The sequence below is a fragment of the Hylobates moloch genome, unplaced genomic scaffold, assembly GCF_009828535.3.
Source record: "Hylobates moloch isolate HMO894 unplaced genomic scaffold, HMol_V3 SCAFFOLD_12, whole genome shotgun sequence".
Lineage (NCBI taxonomy): Eukaryota > Metazoa > Chordata > Mammalia > Primates > Hylobatidae > Hylobates > Hylobates moloch.
In genome coordinates, this window is record NW_026652287.1 from 40,025,310 (window position 1) to 40,040,705 (window position 15,396).

Below are 15,396 nucleotides of genomic sequence, written 5' to 3' on the forward strand. Positions count from 1 at the left end.
ATTTTTTTTTTTTGAGATGGAGTCTCACTCTGTTGCCAGGCTGGAGTGCAGTAGCGCAATCTCAGCTCACTGCAACCTCTGCCTCCCGGGTTCAAGTGATTTCCCTGCCTCAGCCTCCTGAGTAGCTGGGATTACAGGCATCCACCACCATGCATGGTGAATTTTTTTTTTTTTTTTTTGTATTTTAGTATAGACAGGGTTTCACCATGTTGGCCAGGCTGGTCTCGAACTCCTGACCTCAAGAGATCCACCCGCCTTGGCCTCCCAAAGTGCTGGGATTACAGACGTGAGCCACCACGCCCAGCCCAGAGTTCTCTTTTTATAGGTCTTCTGGCCCTTGTCTATTTGTATATCCAGTCTCCATCCTTCTGCTTGACTTGGCAGATCAACTCCATCCTCCTGACCTGGACCTTGTGGATCCTGAGACAGAGGCTTTCCAGTGTTAATGCCGAAGTCTCAACGCTAAAAGACAACAGGTAAAGTCCTCTTTCACCTCCCCTCCTCTTTTAATTTCCTCTTCCTTCTTCCCAGAAAAATTCTTTGAGCACTTTTTTTGTGCTGGGTTCTTCTATGCCCAAGACAGAGGTGATGAGGTCTGTTTAGCATATCACACCATCTAGATCTGCAGTCTTAAAGTCCAGCTCAACTATTTACGAGCTGTGTGACCTTAGGCAAGTTACATAACCTCTCAGAAGCCCATTTGCCTCACCTACAGAATGGGGATATTAACATTGCCTATTTTAGGTGCCTTACAAGCATTTAGCACAGTTACTAGGAACAGTGAGTGTTTCATATATTACAACTATTAATAAACTTTCTAATTTTTCCCTGTGCATACTTATATGTGCATATTTACAAGAAACTGAATCATACTATTTGGTTTTTTATGTTTATTTTTCTCTTGAGAATGTCCTGATGATTTCTGACTTAATTAGATATTATTCTACAATATGATTTTCTTGCACAGCGTTTCGGTGTAAATCTGTAGCACACTGTATTTAAGTCATACCATATTCATGCACACTTAATTTGCCTCTATGTGTTTTTGGTTTTGGTTTGTTCTCTGTGTAAACACTACTGCCTTGAGCACCCTTGTAGGTAAATCCGTCCACACTGTGGCTATTTAATTACAACAGTAAACATGAAACTACCCAAATCCAACTGCCTGAAGGGTAGGTTGGACTGTAATGCTTTTAGTATGTGCATCGTAAATTGATTTTCAGAAAATTTATTTCCAATGATGAGAATACCTATTTACTTGCAACATTGTCAACACTGGAGTTTATTGTTTTTGATGTATTTTTTGCTGATTTAATGCGTGAAATATTCTATCTCATTATTTTTGTTATACATATTTTATATTAGGGATTTGGGACTTCTTAAATATTTTTATAGATCAATTGTGTTTCCTAACTTCCTCACTCTACTGTCTGTTTTAAGAAATTTCAGCAACCATCGTCTAGGTTTTATTGTCAGTAACCTAATAACTTCTTTGCTTCTTTTTTCTTTAGTATCCAGGATCATAGTTTACCAGACCATCGGTAACATGGTGAATCCGTCTTGTAAAATACAAAAAATTAGGGAGGGTGGTGGGGGGAGGCTGAGGCAGGAGAATAGCTTGAACCCAGGAGGCGGAGCTTGCAGTGAGCCAAGATCACGCCACTGCACTCCAGCCTGGGTGACAGAGCGACACTCCGTCTCAAAAAAAAAAAAAAAGACAAAAAGGTAAAACAAAGTTGATACATACACATACACATGGCAGAAAATGTAAGCAATAAATTTCACATCAGATGAAATTCACCATTTTAACCATTTTATTTTTTTATTTATTTTTCTTGAGACAGAGTCTTGCTCTTTTGCCCAGGCCTGAGTGCAGTGGCGCGATCTTGGCTCACTGCAAGCTCCGCCTCCCAGGTTCACGCCATTCTCCTGCCTCAGCCTCCTGAGTAGCTGGGACTACAGGCGCCTGCCACCGCGCCTGGCTAATTTTTTGTATTTTTAGTAGAGACGGGGTTTCACCGTGTTAGCCAGGATGGACTCGATCTCCTGACCTCGTGATCCGCCCGCCTCGGCCTCCCAAAGTGCTGGGATTACAGGTGTGAGCCACCGCTCCTGGCCCCATTTTAACCATTTTAAAGCGTGTAACTCAGTGGCTTTTAGTACATTCACAGTGTTGTGCAGTGACCACCACTATCTAGTGGCAAATCCTTTTTTTTTTTTTTTGAGACAGAGTCTCACTCTCGCCCAGGCTGGAGGGCAGTGGCACGGTCTTGGCTCACTGCAACCTCCGCCTCCCAGGTTGAAGCGATTCTCCTGCCTCAGCCTCCTGAGTAGCTGGGATTACAGGCATCCACCACCATGCCCAGCTAATTTTTGTATTTTTAGTAGAGATGGGTTTTCACCATGTTAGCCAGGCTGGGCTCGAACTCCTGTCCTCAGGTGATCCACCAGCCTCAGCCTCCCAAAGTGCTGGGATTACAAACATCCACCACCACACCCAACTAATTTTTGTATTTTTAGTAGAGACGGGTTTTCACCATGTTGGCCAGGCTGGTCTCAAACTTCTGTCCTCAGGTGACCCGCCCACCTTGGCCTCCCAAAGTGCTGGAATTACAGGCTTGAGCCACCACACCCAGCCTGATTGCATTTTAAATGTCTATAGGATTTGGTTTTCCCACACCTAGGCTTGGAGACCCCACCCTACATTTGCCCACACCTAGGTGGCAAATTGCAGAGTGGCCGCCTCAGACCATTCCTGGAAGCATGGCCTGCAAGGACAATAGCCACCTCCCAGAGCCTTACACGCTGTACATCTTCTCCCCAGGTTATTGACCTTCAAGGCCTTTGCCCAGCTCTTCATCCTGGGCTGCTCCTGGGTGCTGGGCATTTTTCAGATTGGACCTGTGGCAGGTGTCATGGCTTACCTGTTCACCATCATCAACAGCCTGCAGGGGGCCTTCATCTTCCTCATCCACTGTCTGCTCAACCACCAGGTGTGTGGCTGCTGCCCTCCCCATCCCCCTCCTCCCCTACTCCCCTCCCCACCGCATCCCTCCACCCAACATCCCTGTCGCTGGACCATTTCCCTGCATCTGGATGAGGTGTCTCCTTCTCCAGGTACGAGAAGAATACAAGAGGTGGATCATTGGGAAGACGAAGCCCAGCTCCCAGTCCCAGACCTCAAGGATCTTGCTGTCCTCCATGCCATCCACTTCCAAGATGGTGAGAGACTGCATGCTCCCTGCGGGTGCTGGTCAAGGGAGGTGCTGGCCACTTGGTGACACTCAGCTCTGCTACGTGTTGGGTACTGAATGGGAGCTGAGGGTGCCCACCCTAGTTAGATCATGGATGAAGTGTGGAGTTGAAGCCTGGGGATTTATATGTATATATTAGCAGACACACACATTATCTATCTATCTATCTATCTATCTATCTATCTATCTATCTATCTATCATCTATCTATCTATCTATCTATCTATCTATCTATCTATCTATCTATCATCTATCTATCTATCTATCATCTATCATCTATCTATCTATCATCTATCTATCTGTCTATCATCTCTGTATCATCTATTTAAATAAAATTTCAAGAATAAATAAGACATACATAATTTATAACAGAAGATTTACATAGATACATTTGTATATGAATTATGTAACAGATATTAAAAATAATACATATTTATACATTATGTTTATAAAGTACATTTATATACACTTATTATATACATATAATGTATAATATTATATAAATATAAATGTAAGATGTAAGTTTAAATATAGACACCGGCTGGGCGCGGTGGCTCACACCTGTAATCCCAACACTTTGGGAGGCTGAGGTGGGCAGATTACCTGAGGCCAGGAGTTCAAGACCAACCTGGCCAACATGGCAAAACCCCCGTCTCTATTAAAAATACAAAATTAGCCAGGCATGGTGGCAGGTGTCTGTAATCCCAGCTACTCATAAGGCTGAGGCAGGAGAATTGCTTGAACCCAAGAGGCGGAGGTTGCAGTGAGCAGCGATTGTGCCATTGCACTTCAGCCTGGGCAAAAAGAGCGAAACTCCGTCTCAAAAAAAAAATTAATATAGATATCTTCACATGTATATTTATATAGAGAAAATTTTTATGTATTATGGATAACATTTATATATGTAGATTTTCAGGAATATTGAAATATTGGAATGAATATGCAAATGGAGGCAAAGCTGGTTTTCCCACTAGAATGTCTTATTTTTTTCAACAATGTATTCCACGCCCCTAAAATGCTGTCTAGCACACAGTAAGTTCTTAGTGAATATTTCCTGAGTAAATAATAATTCAATAGCTTAGTTTCCTCACTGATAAAATGGGGATAATGGTAATCCTTACCTTGGAAGGTTATACTAAATATTAGATGAACTAGTATGCAACGGGGTTGGAAGAGGGCCTCGGACATAGCGGGATCTCAGTATTAAGCCTTGCAAAAGTCCAGTGAGGTAGGTCTCATTGGTCTATTTTCTTTTTTTTCTTTCTTTTTTTTTTTTTTTGAGATGGAGTCTTGCTCTGTAACCCAGGCTGGAGTGCAGTGGTGTGATCTTGACTCATTGCAACCTCTGCCTCCGGGGTTCAAGCGATTTTCCTGCCTCAGCCTCCCAAGTAGTTGGGATTACAGGTGCCCGCCAGCACACCTGGATAAATTTTGTATTTTTAGTAGAGACAAGGTTTCATGATGTTGGCCAGGTTGGTCTTGAACTCCTGACCTCAGGTGATCCACCTGCCTCAGCCTCCCGAAGTGCTGGGATTACAGGTGTGAGCCACCATGCCTGGCCAGTCTATTTTCATTATGAGGAAACCGAATGTCATAGAGGTTACATCTGGTGATTTCAGAATGAGCCACAGGAATCACCCCACTGGAAAAATTGTCCAGATCATGGATGACATATTCTCTTGGCAATACATTTTTAAACATAATGCAGTTTACTATAGTTTTAATGAAAAAGACAGTATAGGTACAGAACATTTTAGAAAACAGTTGTAAGCATTGAAAACAAATAAAATGAACATTTCCCATTATCCCACCACATAAAGATCCCAGTGAGTTATATTTTTGGATGCAAGCACCTTAGGTCTGGTGGCTTAATTAAATAGGGAAATGATTTTCCTTGCAAGAAGTCCAGAATTAGGTGTTGTTAATATTGCTGGTGTTGCTGGTTCTATGCTTAGTGCTGCTGTAAAGTCTCTAAACTAAAAATCTGGGTTTTCCCCAGTTTTCCATTCCACCATCAACATGTTGACATTTTATTGTATTTTCATGGTTGCAATATGGCTGCCACAGCTCCAGACATCATGACTATGTTCAAGTCAAGAAGAAGAGGGATGGACAGGACCAGAAAGCCCTTCTTTCATGTCTCTGTCTTTAACAGTAAACAAAAGCCCAGAAAACTCTCAGATTTCCCTTTACCTAATTGGTCAGAAGTGTATCATGTGACCGCTGATATGGGCAAAAAATTTTGAACCAACAGCTGTTTGGCTTCCTAAAGTCCAGAGTGGGCGCTATCAATGCTGAGGAGGTTGAGAATGGCTTTTGGGTTTTCCAACTCTGCCTGTCACACTAGGGACAATCGCATTTAACATTTTAATGTTTATCCTTCTAGTCTTTGTTACTGTATTTTTAATACTTCTGTCCCTGTAGACATGACCCTCGGAATCACGTTTGTATTAATTCTGCTGCAGACTCTGAGGAAATTGTTTTCTCTCTCACAGGGTTAAAGTCCTTTCTTGCTTTCAAATATGCCATGGATCCACAGTTGAGGACAGTAGTTTCCTGCAGGAGCCTACCCTGAAATCTTCTCTTCACAGCTTCACATGGAAATGAGGATCCCACCAGCCCCAGAACTCTCTGGGGAAGAATGTTGGGGGCCGTCTTCCCGTGGTTGTATGCACTGATGAGAAAGCAGGCGTTTCTGCTCCAAACGACCATTTTATCTTCGTGCTCTGCAACTCCTTCAATTCCAGAGTTTCTGAGAACAGACCCCAATTAAATGGCATGACCAAGAACACCTGGCTACCATTTTGTTTTCTCCTGCCCTTGTTGGCGCATGGTTCTAAGCGTGCCCCTCCAGCGCCTATCATACGCCTGACACAGAGAACCTCTCAATACATGATTTGTCATCTGTCTGACTGATTTACCCTAGGATAAAGACTCTTTGTGATTTTAAAGAAATGGTCAGTAAAACTGTAATGAGAGTCCCAGGGAACCAAGATGGCACATAGACAGATAAGCTACTTTGGCAAAAACACTTAAAAATAGTTATGTTGGTAAGTAGGGGGATGTTTGATGTAGCAGAATTCTAGCACTTCCTGGAGGGTTGAAGCATTTGGTGACAACAACCTTTGGAAAGTGCTCTGGTTTCCTGGGGTCCTTCAGGTAACCAAGACCTCCCTGTTTTCTAGAAACTTTCTAATGACTTGGCTAGGATTTAGGATTTGCTCTGTCACAGTTATCGCTACCCATCCTTAATTTTTTTTTTTTTTTTGACAGAGTCTCGCTCTGTTGCCCAGGCCAGAGTGAAGTGGCATGATCTCGGCTCACTGCAAACTCTGCCTCCCGGGTGCAAGTGATTCTCCTGCCTCAGCCTCCCAAGTAGCTGGACTGCAGGCGTGCACCACCACGCCTGGCTAATTTTTGTATTTTTAGTAGAGATGGAGTTTCAGCATGTTGGCCAGGCTGATCTTGAACTCCTAACCTCAGATGATCCACCTGCCTCACCCTCCCAAAGTGCTGGGATTACAGGCGTGAGCCACTGTGCCCAGCCACCATCCTTAAATTCTTGAGCTTGGGAGAGAAGATGAAGGTTTAAATGCAGGTATCTTCACTTCTATGGACACTCTAAAACCTCCCAATCCAAAGCGTGGTCCCTGGACCATCAGCATCACCTCAGAGCTTGTTAGAAAAGCAAAGAAGAATCTCAGACCCCACTCCAGACCTCCTAGATCAGAACTTGCATGTTAACAAAATCCCCAGGGGATGAGTATAACCATGGGTGTCTGAAAAGCACTATTGTAGAACATTCTTCTGTTTGCCATGCTGACAGCAGAGCTTGTCTTTAAAACCAGAGAAAAATGTCTTCCTCTTGACTTGGACCCTTTGCACCTTCTCTTAGAATAACTTCCCTGAAAACTCAATTGATGTCTTCTGTCTCTTTGAGTTGCAGTGTAGTCATCCCCTCTGCTAGGAAGCATTCTTTGAATCTCCTACAGTAGAATTGGCATTATTTTTGTGTGTGCCAAAAAGCTTCATGCTTTCTCACCCTGTATTATAATTTCTCTTTTTGTTGGGTGTCTCCAACATAGACTGTGAGCTTCGTAAGTACAGGGATTTGCATAAGTAGATTCTCAATAAATATGTTGAATGAATGAATGAATGAATGAATGATTAGAATGATTACTCTTCATTTTGCAGACAGGTGAACTGACGCTCAGAGAGGTTAAGTGACTATCCCAGGATCACACAGCCACAGAGGTCGTTGAGCTGGGTTTTGAGCTCTTGACCATAAAGCTCCTTCTCCAGATGCCTTATTCCCCTTTTTCTCTTCCTAACATGCCAGGAATACTTAGTTTAGGGTCACAGAGACTAGAATAATATTTACTCTGAGTCACCTAAGCAGTTAGAATTCAATTAGCTCAGTCATATCTTGCACTGGACAATTTGTTAACAACATTAAACTCAGTTGATGGAGGCTCTGTCTTTGTTATTCTTGGCAGCCTAACTTGGGAGGTGGGACACATGTTTGTGAACAAGAGTTCATCTATGATAAATTAGTCTTCAATGCTTGGCTTATCCAGGGTGCTCAATACAGAGGTGACAGTTCTTAGAGATATGGAAGCAAGAGATGGCATTGCTCCTACTCATAGCCAGTTGTCACAGGTCAATGGCATCAATGGGCCTAATGATGGTCTCCAGCTAGCCACATCCCTTTCCTGTAACTTTGTAACTCTCTCCTTTTCTGACTCTGGGGTTGGACTTGAGATTTGCTGCAGCCAACAGAATGTTAGGAAATGTGACTGGAACGTAAGTTTCAAAATCGTACGTGTAATCCTTCTTACCAGTTACACGATTACATTTGCTCACCTTGCTTCCTTACCCCCACCATGTGGACACGCCCAAGCCCACCTGCTGGAGGGACATGAGAAACACAGAATGAAGGGTAAGTCACCGCAGTTACACCGGTGGAGGTTGTCCTCAGCCAGCCACCATGCCAACTTGCTGCTTTAATCACAGGAGAGAGCCCAGCCAACATCAGCAGACCTGCTCCGCTAACCCATAAACAGACTCAGGAGCAGCAAGAAAGTATCTTTAGACACTGAGTTTCAGGAGTGATTTGTTATGAAGCATTTATTTGTAGCAATTGCTGATGGATACAACAACCAAAGTATGGTCATCATTCTGCATTGGACTGCAACAATTTGGAATGTAAAAAGAAAGAATTTTGGTCTCAACTTCTTCTGAGTTATCAGGATAATAAATTCTGTGCTACTTAAATAAAGTTTTTTCCTGATAGAAGATTTGCCTAAGGCTTTGTCTGTCTGTACAACGATGTTACATGTTGGTCTGAAATATACTTACCTTAAGAAGCTCTATATTTCTAAGGTAAGTGGATAAAGGTGTGACCTCCACGCAGGATTTTTTTCTTACTACACACATCAAGCTACACTTGGTACATTTTTTTTTACCCTTGTGGTCTCATATGTCACCGCTAGAGGGAGAAAGGAGGCAATTAAAAAAAAAGAAGTGGCCGGGCACAGTGGCTCACGCCTGTAATCCCAACACTTTGGGAGGCCGAGGCGGGCGGATCACGAGGTCAGGAGATCGAGACCATCCTGGCTAACGCGGTGAAACCCCGACTCTACTAAAAATACAAAAAAAATTAGCCGGGCATGGTGGAAGGCACCTGTAGTCCCAGCTACTAGGGAGGCTGAGGCAGGAGAATGGCGTGAACCCGGGAGGCAGAGCTTGCAGTGAGCCGAGATCGTGCCACTGCACTCCAGCCTGGGCAACAGACAAGACTCCGTCTCAAAAAAAAAAACAAAAAAAAAAAACGCATGAGTAGAAGAAATACGTTCTGAAGTTCACTGGTAGATTAGGGTGACTATTGTTAGCAACACTGTATTGCATATTTCAAAATATCTAGCAGAGAGAACTTGAAATGTTTCCAACAGCTAGAAATGATCAGTAATCAAGATAGTGGACACCCCAAATACCCTGGCTTTATCATTGTAAACTCTGCGTGCAACAAAATATCACATGTACCCCATAAATATGTACAGATATTATATATCGAAAACCCTAAATGGCTGCAAATCCCATAAATATAATGTGAAATAACTTTGCTACCTTATAATCCAAATGATTGTGTCCAGAAAATTACAGATCCATTCACTAAAAAAATATTTATTGGCCAGGCGCAGTGGCTCACTCCTGTAATCCCAGCACTTTGGGAGGCCGAAGGAGGTGGATCATGAGACCAGGAGATTGAGACCATCCTGGCTAACATGATGAAACCCCGTCTCTACTAAAAATACAAAAATTAGCTGGGCGTGGTGGCGGGCACCTGTAATCCCAGCTACTCGGGAGGCTGAGGCAGGAGAATCGCTTGAATCCAGGAGGCGGAGGTTGCAGTGAGCCGAGATCACGCCACTGCACTCCAGCCTGGGTGATAGAGTGAGACTCTTTCTCAAAAAAAAAAAAAAAAAAATGTATTGACCACCTCTATTGTGCTTCCCCCTCAAACACTGAAGTAGTTAAAAACATTGAAATATTGAAAAGTAATTATTTTAGAACCTAAAAAGTATTTTAAATTTAAGTATTTTATAGTCCCCAAACTAGAATTATTAAAATTATACTTTACTGGTTTTTATGGAAGTAAACTCATCAATAACAGTTTTTAAATTGACTTCTGAAGAGAAAAATCATTAAAAAAATTATTTGGCCATACAAAAGGAGATTCCTGCCATTTGCAACAAGAACGAACCCAGAGGACATTATGCTAAATGAAATAAGCCAGGCACAGAAGGACAAATACTGCACGATCTCATATGTGAAATCTGAGAAAATCAAACACACTGAAAGAATAGAATAACGGTTATAAGGAACAGGGATGAGGTGAGGGAGAAATGGAGAGAAGCAGGTTAAAGGGCACATAGTTGCAGTTATGTAGGAAAAATAAGTTTAGAAATCTAATGTACAGCATAAGGACTATAGTTAATAATATTATGTTGTATTTATTTCATTTATTTGGGTATTTTCTCTATTTTCTTCATCTAGCTAAAGGTTTGTCAATTTTATCTTTTCAAAAAACCAACTCTTCTTTTCATTGATTTTTTGAATTGCTTTTAGTCCATATTTCGTTTATTTATGCTCTGAGTCTTATTATTTACTTCCTTTTACCAATTTTTGGCTTACTGTCTTCTTCTTCTTCTAATTCCTTGGGGTGCACAGTTGGGTTGTTTATCAGAAACCTTTCTTCTTTTTGAGGTAGGGTGTTTATTGCTATGAACTTTCCTTTTGCTATGTATTAGGGGTTTCTGTATGATGTGTTTCCATTTTCATTGGTCTCAAAGTATTTTTAAATTTCCCTTTTAATTTCTTCAATGAGCCATCAGTTATTTAAGAGCATAAGGTCTAATTTCCACATAGCTCTAAGTTTTCCAAGGTTTTTATAGTTGTTGATTTTTAGTTTTATTCCACTGTGGTCCAAAAAGATACTTGATATGATCTCTATCTTCTTAAATATGTTAAGACTTGTTCTGACCAGGCAGAGTGGCTCACGCCTGTAATCCCAGCACTTTGGGAGCCCCAGGCGGGTGGATCATGAGGTCAGGAGATCGAGACCATCCTGGCTAACACAGTGAAACCGCATCTCTACTAAAAATACAAAAAAAAAAAAAAAATTAGCCGTGCATGGTGGCAGACACCTATAGTCCCAGCTACTCAGGAGGCTGAGGCAGGAGAATGGCATGAACCTGGGAGGCAGAGGTTGCAGTGAGCTGAGATTGCGTCACTGCACTCCAGCCTTGGCAACAGAGCAAGAGTCTCAAAAAAAAAAAAAAAAAAAAAGACTTGTTCCATGGACACTAACATGATCTATCCTAGAAAATGTTCCGCGTATAGTTGAGAAGAAAGTGTACTCTTCAGTGGTTGGTTGGAATGTCCTGTAAATTGTGCTAGACCCATTTGGTCTACGGAATGTTTAAATCCATGTGTATTTGTTTATTTCTTGACTAGACAGTCTGTCTATTGCGGAAAGTGGGATGTCAAAGTCACCTATGAGTACTGAATTGCAGTCTATATATCCCTTAGATATAATAACATTTGCTTTATATATTTGGATGCTTTGGCGTTGGGTGTATATATGTTGATGATGGTGATAGCCTCTTGTTGAACTGCTATATCTTTTTTTTTTTTTTTTTTTTGAGACAGGATCTCGCTCTGTCACCCAGGCTGGAGTGCAGTGGTGCTATCTGGGCTCACTGCAAGTTCCGCCTCATGGGTTCACTGAACTGCTATATCTTTAACATTAGGTAATGATCTTCTTTGGTTCTTTTTGTTATAGTTTTTGACTTATCATCAATTTTATCTGGTGTAAGTATGACTACCCCTGCTCGCTTTTGGTTTCTCTTTGCATGATATATCTTTATCCATCCCTTCACTTTCAGTCTGTTTGTCTTTAATGTGAGGTGAGTCTCTTGTAGGCAGCATATAGTTTGTTCTTTTAAAAATTTCATTCAGCCACTCTCTATATATTTTTTTCTTTTTTTTTTTTTTGAGATGGAGTCTTACTCTGTCATCCAGGCTGGAGTGCAGTGGTACAATCTCTGCTCACTGCAACCTCGACTTCCTGGGTTTAAACAATTCTCCTGCCTCAGCCTCCTGAGTAGCTGGGACTACCGGCATGCACCACCACACCCAGCTAATTTTTTTGTATTTTTAGTACTGACGGGGTTTCACCAGGTTAGTCAGGCTGGTCTCAAACTCCTGACCTCAGGTGATCCACCCACCTCAGTCTCCAAAGGGCTGGGATTACAGGTATGAGCCACTGCACCCAGTATTACTCTATATCTTTTAATTGGAAATTTAATCCATTTACAGTCAAGCTTATTATTGATTAGTTAGGACTTACTCATGTCATTTTGTTAATTGTTTTCTCATTGTTTTATAGATCCTTTGTTCTTTATTTCCTCTCTTGTTGTTTGCCACTGTGGTTTGGTGGTTTTTCTGTGGTGGTGTTTTGTGTCCCTTCTCTTTCTCATTTGTGTATCTGCTATAGTTTCTTTCTTTGTGGTTACCATGGAGCTAACATAAAGTGTCTTGTAGCTATAATAGACTATTTTAAGGTGATAACAACTTAACTTTGGTTGCATAAGAATAATCTAGGTCTTTTTTTTCCCTCCTCACCTCCAAAAGTTTGTATTTTGATTGCCTTAATTTGTATCTTTAGCTTTTGGGTGTTCCTTAGCTGTTGTAGCTATTGATGTTTTTGACCTTTCTGACTTTAAACCTCCCTACTAGGAGATCGAAAGATTTACATAGCACCATTAGAGCACTGGGATATTCTGAATATGATTATAAATTTACCTATACTGATGAGTTTTATTCCTTCATATGTTTTCATGATAGTAATTATTTTCTTTTTGTTTTCACTTGTGGCACTCCCTTAAGCATTTCTTGTAAGGCTGGCCCAGTGGTAATGAATTCAATCTGTTTTTGTTTATTTGGGAAGGTCTTTACTGCTCCTCCATTTCTGAAGTATAACTTCATCAGATATAGTATTCTTGCCTAACAGTTTTGTTTCTTTGAGCACCATGAATATGTCACCTCATTCTCTCTAGGTCTACAAGGTTTCTGTTGAGAAATTGGCTGATGGACTAATGAATATTTCCTTGTGTATGACTTGACATTTTTCTCTTACACCTTTTAGAATTCTCATTTGTGTTTGATTCTTGGCAGTTTGATTATAATGTGCTTTGAAGAAATTTTTTTTTTTTGAGACAGAGTCTCTGTCACCCAGGCTGAAGTACAGCGGCATGATCTTGGCTCATTGCAACCTCTGCCTCCTGGGTTCAAACAATTCTCCCTGCCTCAGGCTCCTGGGTATCTGGGATCACAGGCGACTGCCACCACCCCTGACTAATTTCTGTATTTTTAGTAGAGATGAGATTTCATCATGTTGACCAGGCTGGTCTTGAACTCCTGACCTCAGGTGATCAGCCCACCTCAGCCTCCCAAAGTGCTGGGATTACAGGTGTGAGCCACCCACCCAGCCAATTATTATTATTATTTAGTGACAGATCTCACTCCTTCACCCAGGCTGCAGTGCAGTTGGCACAATCATCGCTCACTATGCTTCAAACTCCTGCACTCAAGCGATCCTCCCACCTTAGCCTCCCAAGAAGCTGGAACTACAGGTGCCCACTACTATGCCTGGCTAATTTTTTAAAAAATTTTTATAGAGATGGGGTAGACAGGCAGTCTCACTGTGTTACCCAGGCTGGCCTTGGAATTCCTGGGCTCAAGCAGTCCTCCTGCTTGAGCCTCTCAAAATGCTGGGATTACATGCCTGAGCCACTGCACCTAGCCCCAAATATTTTAAAACTTTTTTTTTGAAGGTCTTCATGGTAATCTAGGGTGTTTATGTGTCATAAAGTATTTAATCCCAGTTTGTATCATTTCTAAATTTTCAGTGCTATAAACAACACTGTAATGAACATCTTTGAGCTAAAATTTTAACACTCTACTATATAAGTGACTTTAAAATTAGTAGTGGGTTATAAGTTGGAAGAAATTTATATGTTCCCCTTAGTGTTTGATTAAAGACAAACATTTTTCACTACACAAAGGCTGCCAAAACTTTCCCAAACTGTAAAAAATAAACCATTAGAGGCTGGGCATGGTAGTTCATGCCTGTAATCCTAGCACTTTGGGAGGCTGAGGTGGGTGAATGACTTGAGCCCAGGAGTTCAAGACTAGCCTGGGCAACATGGTGAAACCCTGTCTCTACCAAAAATATGAAAATTAGCCAGTCTCATAACTGGTCTCTAAATAAATAAATAGATAAAAATTTAAAATAAAATAATTTTAAAAGTAGCCATTAGAAATACAGTAATTTGGCTGGATGCAGTGGCTCACACCTGTAATACCAGCACTTTGGGAGGCCAAGGCGGGTGGGTCACAAGGTCAGGAGATAGAGACCATCTTGGCTAACATGGTGAAACCCCGTCTCTACTAAAAATACAAAAAATTAGCCAGGCGTGGTGGTGGGCACCTGTAGTCCCAGCTACTCCAGAGGCTGAGGCTGGAGAATGGTGTGAACCCGGGATGCGGAGGTTGCAGTGAGCCGAGACCACACCACCACACTCCAGCCTGGGCGACAGAGCAAGACTCCATCTCAATAAATAAATAAATAAAGCAATATAGTAATGTGAAGTTTACTTAATTTTTGCTCCCAGAAAATCTTTCCATCATCAGTTCTAAGCCATCTAGTTGCCTCCTGATGTGACCTTTCTGTTCCATTTTGCCTAAAGTTATTAACTTTTTAATTGTAATACTTAGTATGTTGGATCAATATCAGATGAGTTCATTGTCTCATTTATCTCTGTAAGTTTACTATCCAGCAGAAGATTGGGGTCACTGATTGGGTTAATAATATTTGTTAAATGAATATATCCAGGAAAGAGAGTGTGCCTATCTACTGCACAGCAACAGAACACTATTCTGATATTCTGTCTCCCGAAGTGATCACTCTTGGTTTTATAAATAACAGATTCTGATTTTCAGAATCTTCAAAACAGATCTCTTTTGTTTAATTTTCAAGTAACAATAACCCTGTGCTCATTCTATTACTAATATTAATATTTATAAAATGATAATAAGTGATTGAGATCAGGTGTCCTAAAAGCAGAGCCTGAGACCAGGAGTGTGGTGCCCATGATTTACTGAGGGAGTGCTTGGAGGAGAATAGTGAGGGAGTCAGGATGGGGTTGGGAAGTTGGAGGGTAAGGCTATGGTCTCAGCTGGAAGTCATTGCAGACCGATGTCTGGGGAGTGCTGGAGCATGAGTCATACCTCAGAGTTGGTCTCACTTTGAGTCAAGGGCCCCAGCCTTATTTATGTCTGTGTCAGTCAATTATTGGCTACATTGCCCCGACAATGGTAGGGCAGTGTGTCACCTCTCAGATGGAGCACTTCCTGTTCAGCTGAAGCCAGTTTCCTGGAGAAGGGGATGGAGGCTGAAAAGGAAATTAGGAACGGGCAGCAACAGTACCAGCTACTCTGCTCATGACCACCAAATATGAAAAAGAAAGCTGTGAGTCCCTTAGACACTTGACGGAAGTTCATTGTCATGAGATTTTGAA

At 41.6% G+C, this 15,396-nt stretch overlaps 1 protein-coding gene across 1 annotated transcript in view; it reads left to right on the forward strand.

The window, feature by feature from the left end:
- ADGRE1 (adhesion G protein-coupled receptor E1) overlaps window positions 1–6,178 on the forward strand; it is a 55,828-nt gene extending 49,650 nt beyond the window's left edge. Inside the window, exons 15-18 of the mRNA XM_032171522.2 lie at window positions 385–476; window positions 2,825–2,993; window positions 3,118–3,222; window positions 5,749–6,178. Coding sequence (XP_032027413.1) covers window positions 385–476; window positions 2,825–2,993; window positions 3,118–3,222; window positions 5,749–5,754 — 372 coding nt within the window. The 3' untranslated portion in view covers window positions 5,755–6,178. The remainder of the gene's footprint in view (window positions 1–384; window positions 477–2,824; window positions 2,994–3,117; window positions 3,223–5,748) is intronic.
- Window positions 6,179–15,396: the final 9,218 nt, after the last annotated feature.